The 6,330-nt window shown below is 30.1% G+C and overlaps 1 protein-coding gene across 1 annotated transcript; it reads left to right on the top strand.

The window, feature by feature from the left end:
* Nucleotides 1–1,235: 1,235 nt before the first annotated feature.
* On the top strand, nt 1,236–2,498 carry LOC107496333 (ethylene-responsive transcription factor 3). The gene has a single exon (XM_016117561.3). The coding sequence runs from the start codon at nt 1,610–1,612 to the stop codon at nt 2,294–2,296; it is 687 nt and encodes a 228-aa protein (XP_015973047.1). The 5' UTR covers nt 1,236–1,609; the 3' UTR covers nt 2,297–2,498.
* The last annotated feature ends 3,832 nt before the right edge of the window (nt 2,499–6,330 follow it).

Below are 6,330 nucleotides of genomic sequence, written 5' to 3'. Positions count from 1 at the left end.
TGGCATCACGCATGCCATTGCCATAGCCAAGGTCGTCTCTCTCTTTTTCCTTTGCCGAAATAATTGAAAATTAATTCATTAAAATCTTCAATTTTTTTATTTTGTTTTTCTCTCTCTAATCATAATTACTATATATACATTCTCTCTTGCCATACAAATTACTATTTTTTTACAATAATATTTCATTAAGTGCTGTTATATTCAGGTGCAGTCAATTTCATATAAAATTGATATTTAAGAGCTGTTGGAAGATTTAATTAATTTGACTAAATTTTCATCTAATAGCTTTTAAATATCATCTTCACGTGAAGTTGACTTCATATGAGTTTTCACTAAATAATTATCATATTTACAAGGAAATACAAGTCAAACTTCTTTTCCCTTTTTTGAGGAAGAAAAAAAGTTAAATTTATGGATTAATAGAAATGGACGAAGAGTGTTTCCAAAATCAAAATCTATTGCTTCTCACGTAAGAAAATTTTGTTTATTAAGATTTAAGATACAGATACGATCATCTCACCTCTGTTCCATATTTTTACCTTGTGTGTGCCCACTGCCCACTGCTGAAAGCAGTGAAAAAAAAATTAAAGAAAAGAAAAGAAAAGAAGAAAACACAGAGAGATATGATATCATGAAAGAGACCTCACCAAATCAAAAGTACAGCATACCAACCAAACGCGTTGCAAAACGCAATTTTTTTTACCCTCCAAAATATAGAAACCCCACAACCACAAGGGCATTTTCGACATTGCAAACACCAATTACTCGGTTCTTCATAAATGGGGATAAAAAGCCAAAAAATAATAAATACACGTGATTTGCAAAATAAATTTGTCAAAATCAGTCAAATGATTATTATAAATATTTATATTAGTAAAAATAATTATTTTATCCAATAATTATTTAAAAAATAAATATGATTTTACGATTGATAATATATTAAAATTAAAATTATTACAAAATTGGCGATATAGTTTCTTAATCATAAGTTATTGAATTTCCATCAAGTTAATTAATTTTTTGGAAATAAAATTTGAAATGATTCCCTAGGAATAAATGTAAAATATTTTAGGAGATGGAGAAAAATACAAAAACAAAAGGATAAAAGAAAAGCAGGACAAGAGGTCAGGCTGAGAAGGAAGGGAGAAGCCCCCAATAAAGGTAAAGAAATAAATAAAAAATAATGAATTGATTCAAAAAATAAAAAAAGAAAGAAATAAATAAAAAGAAGAAAAAAGATATGACATTACAGACAGACACGGCCAGAGAAAGCCACAGAGAAGAAAGAAGCTAACACACTTTGACATCCATTTTTATTAATAAATTTTTTTGGTGTGCATCAAACCACACCACACCACACCACACCCAACAACAAAGACAAAGATTCAAAGAACAAAGAAGAAGAAGAAGAAGGTGTTGCTTTTCTTTCTTTCTCTCTTTCTTTCTCTGAAATCAGTGTGAACGACCCATCAAAATTTCACACACTGAAATGCTTGTTTGATTTCAAAGCTTGATTCTTTTCATCGTTTCCCAATCTGGGTTCCGCTCTGTTTCTTAAAACATCACCAAATTATTACTCTTTTTTATATTGAAAACCAAAGCCATCGCCATGGGAAGAGGCAGAGGAGCTGCGGCTCTGAAACCCACGGCGGCGGTTGCGGCGGCGGAGGTAAACGGGTCAGGGCCGATGCCAGTATTGAAGGAAGTTAGATACCGTGGCGTGAGGAAGAGACCGTGGGGAAGATTCGCCGCCGAAATCAGAGACCCGTTGAAGAAAGCAAGGGTTTGGCTCGGAACTTTCGATTCCGCCGAGGACGCCGCACGCGCTTACGACGCCGCCGCAAGAACACTCCGGGGACCAAAAGCCAAGACCAATTTTCCTCTCTCTTCTCCTTTTTGCTACCAGAACAACCCCCATAGCGCCGTCGTGGATCCTTACTACTACGCCGCCGTAAACGGCGGCGCCGGCGGCGGGTTTCAGGAGAGTCCGGTGAACCCTCAGAGGCCGACGTGCAGTGGAATGAGCAGCACAGTGGAATCGTTCAGCGGGCCGCGGACGATGACGGCGCCGCCGTATACGGTGGCGCCGGCGACGGTGGGTAGGAGGTACCCTCGGACTCCTCCGGTTGTGCCAGAAGATTGCCATAGTGATTGTGATTCTTCATCGTCGGTGGTTGACGACGGCGATAATATTGTTTCGTCGTCGTTTAGAGCGCCGTTGCCGTTTGATCTCAACGCGCCGCCGTTGGAGGGTGGCGATGATGATGAGCTTCGCTGCACCGCCTTGTGCCTTTGAATGATTCTATATTTGAAGAAATGATGACTTTTAATATTTTTTTCTTCTTATATCTCTATTAAATCTTTTTTTTTCTTCTGTTATTATTATTTTTTTCTATCTGTTATGATGCGGAAGGAAAAAAAAAACAATTTAAATGAATGATGATCAGATATAAGATTATGGTAATATGATCTTAATTCTGTGAGAGTAAGTTCCTTGATGGATTGGATCCGTTTTTTTTTTCTTCTTTCACATTTATTTTTTTTCTTTAATTTCTATAAGTGGAATTGCAAAAACCAAAAAAAAAAAGAAAATGTTATGATATGTTGTTGGATGATAATTTTATGGATTGGAATTTGTTAAGCTTATGTATCTAAGTCTAAATCTAATGTGGGTTTGCATTGGTAAATTTTTGTTGTTACTTCATAATACTAGTTAACAAATGCAAGTGTTAATCTATTAAAGTTAGATTAGTACTAATCCTCTTAATTATTTTTAGGAATTTTAGTTTCCTATGCTGAATTTCCAGCAATGTGAGATTAATCTAGCAACATGTATGGCTTAGAATGATGAGAAGGGTTGGCAATTGGCATAGATTTTCTGAAATCATTTTTGGTTTTTGATTTTTTTGTTTAACTTTATGGTCAAGTCTAATTACTTGAAGGGCTTCCAAAGAAACAAAGGTTGATTAGTGTTGTAGGTGGTGAATTTTTTTTTTCTTTTTTTTTCTTTTTGAAACTTTTCTTATCTTGAGAGCAATTGTAAAAGATAAAGTACTACTATCATTTTGCCTCCTTAGCACTCAAGGGGGCATGGCTTCAAAGGGTGTAGATTTTCAGCATGAATGATTAGATTGAGAGAAATGGATCCCCCTCCCTCTTTTTTTTTTTAATTTCTTTTTTCTTCTAAGAAATAATAATTTCTCATGTTGTAAAAAGGTCATAAAACCTTGTAAGAAATGAACATGTCTTTAATGGAATTATAGGGCATCTTCTTCTTGTGAATTTTAATGTCTAAATGGTAGCTAAGTGGGTGTAGTCCACCAAATTAGTTAATTGTAGTGATATTGGTTTGTGTTTTTTTTCTTTTCATTTTTTTTATTTTCATAGTTTTGAAAAAAAAAATAAAAAGTGAAAATAAAGAATAACATATTACCTTTTCACTATTTTAGAGAAATTTCATAAGGAAACAACTTTCTTCAATAGATAGTGTTGTATTCAGAAATTGAATTTGAGATTATTTGTTATAAATAAGAAGAGTTTTGACATTCTAACTTACAGTTAGAGTTGTTGTAAAGAAAGGAATATACAATTCCTCTCATTCAATAATAATTGTTAGAGAAAAAGACAAACAGGCCTTTAGCTTTTAGATTATTGATATTTAAGTTTTTTAGGATTTAAAAATATACTGAAGTTCTTAATTTTTTTAAAATTTAAACATATCAATTTATTATATTTACTTGGATGAATTAGACTCAACGAATAAATTAAACGTGACTCTTATTATACTGATCTGATCGTTGCGGATGCACATGCTGAAGAGTTTTTAAAATGCGACAAATTAGACTCAATGATTAATCTGTCCATTTTAAAAAGGTTAAAAATTTAAATATATTTTTAAATTTTCAGAAACTTAAATGAACTAAAAAAGTTAGAGATCGAGTTGTCCTTTCTTTAATGGTTATATCATTCTAGAGATGGAATCAAATTCCAAAAGAATTGACCTAATGGTAGTGAAATGAGATTAGGCTTGTACATTAAATAGTTATGGCTTGTCTAATTTGAACGTTGATCCTAAAAATTCCAGAGAGAGGAAGGTGCGGTGTTTGTGAGATTGGGATATAAGAAATTAGGGTTTCCATGAATTTTCGTAGCATACCCCACTCACTCATTGTTTTGTGCGTGACTCTTCTAGACTCCACGGGCTTATATTGCTAAGCTATTGCTCTACTTTATGTTTTAATATTTATTTATTAATTTCATGTGATATTAAAAATTTATTAAATAATAATTTAATTAAATTTATTAAATTATTTAATAACTTTTAATTATTAACTGTATGTAAGTGTTTGTTATTTATTTAACACAAATATTTTTGAAAATTTTTGCATTGACAAAATTTTTCAAAAAATTTAAAATATAATAAAAGTATTAAAATAACACTATTTTAATAAGTAATAGACAAATTTTATATTTGACCAATGTTTTGTGCGTTTAATCCAAATTTTTTTTTTCAAGAACATCTGGATAGTTATTTAAAAGTTACATGTAAAAAATAAGCCAATTTTGATGATTCAACTAAAAGAATGTAAAAAAAATTAATTAAAGTTATATTTGTAAAATGTTACACCAATATAAAAAAAAAAGTCAATAAGATAACAATAACTTACAATTACATCAATATTGATAAAAAAAAAACCGCCTTGTTCTATCTTGATATTTCCTTTATCCTCTTTAAACTTTGTTATTTTTCTATGAAAAATGTGAAGTAACTATTTTTTCTTTTATGTTTATCTTACATTGAGTTAATATTGATTAATTTTTTATTTTATTTTACTAAAATGTTAGTCTCCTAATATTTTTTTAGCATTAAAATTTTATTTTTTTTATTTTTTATTTCTTATTACCATTTTCATTGGTTCATATTTTATAATCACTAACTTCATGTTTAAATAATGATTATTTAATTAGTATTTAGATATAAAATGCATTATTTAGTGCATAATTAGGCCATAGGGGTTTTCTAAAAAGTCAACGGCGTTGCTAAGACCAAGTTGATGAAACACACACACAAACACTGTTTGAGGTGACCCATCATTTGCCTTCAACTTCGCAAAATGCTGCCATGAACTTGCCCACCTTGCCACTCATTCCATTATCTAATCTAATATAATTAATAGAAATCATATATATATACACACACAGCATCTTAGGCTTGATTGTTGCCACAAGAATGTAATCTTTATTCTTCTATTAAGATACAAGCAAATCTTATTATTTCCATACATCATTATGATTCGGTTTAATTTGTCATACCTTAGGCTATGCTTGAAAGTTTTGTAGCACATTGAAAGAAATTTATTAGTAAAAGTTTAATTATTCTGTTAGTTCATATAATTTTATTAAATTTATAATTAAATTTTTATATTATCTTTAATTTTATAATTAGATATTTTTCATATTAAAAATATTAAAACCATAATATTTTTCTAAAATAGAATAATTAAATCTTAGTAAAATAGAATAAAAAAGGTATGAAATTAATTGATTAAATTATGTCATCAAATATTTTATAGAGTTTATAGGCAAAATAGCTAGGATGATTGTATAATTTGGTGGTCACAAAAAACTTATAGTAGCCATCATTTTTCATGATTGTACTCCGTTATTGATTATTATGTTTTTTGTTAACTATTTTTTTTATAAATACTTTTGTAACACTATTTTTTTTTCAAATAACAAAAGAAAGAAAGGAATATATGGAGAAAGAAAATATGATCATCATACAACATGTTGGGGGAAAATTAGGAAGCATGAAATAGTGAGTTCTCATTGTGCTTCCAACAAATCAACCTTCCACAGTTGTTGTCAATTTATATATATGTTGCTGTTTGGATCAGCTGAGAATAACTCTTGTTGTGTCTTCTTCAACCACATAAAAGAAACAATAATAATTCTTGTTATGTTTATCACATACCTTCTTTTAATGCCTTGTGATTGTAATGTCCACCAATTTTGTATTGTATTTGTATATTAACTTATTCTTATAAAAATAACTAATTTTTAAATTTATTATTTAAAAAGTAGTCTAGACACTTTTCATTGCATCAAAATTAAACTCGTAATATAATAAATAACATGACTAGGGTACTTGAATCTTTTATTATTCCACCAAAACAAAAATGAAGGACCTAAGAGTAGGCATGCCTATGACTATTAGATGGAACAATATTAATTACTTGATGCCTATAAAGTATAAAGTATAAACCCATGGTTGATTATTCTACATGAGATTGGGACCTCCAATAAGGGATTTGGTGGTAGGATTATATA

Source organism: Arachis duranensis, chromosome 7 (genome assembly GCF_000817695.3).
Source record: "Arachis duranensis cultivar V14167 chromosome 7, aradu.V14167.gnm2.J7QH, whole genome shotgun sequence".
Classification (NCBI taxonomy): domain Eukaryota; kingdom Viridiplantae; phylum Streptophyta; class Magnoliopsida; order Fabales; family Fabaceae; genus Arachis; species Arachis duranensis.
The sequence above is the reverse complement of the archived record's forward strand: the minus strand, read 5'-3'. Positions and strand labels throughout refer to the sequence as shown.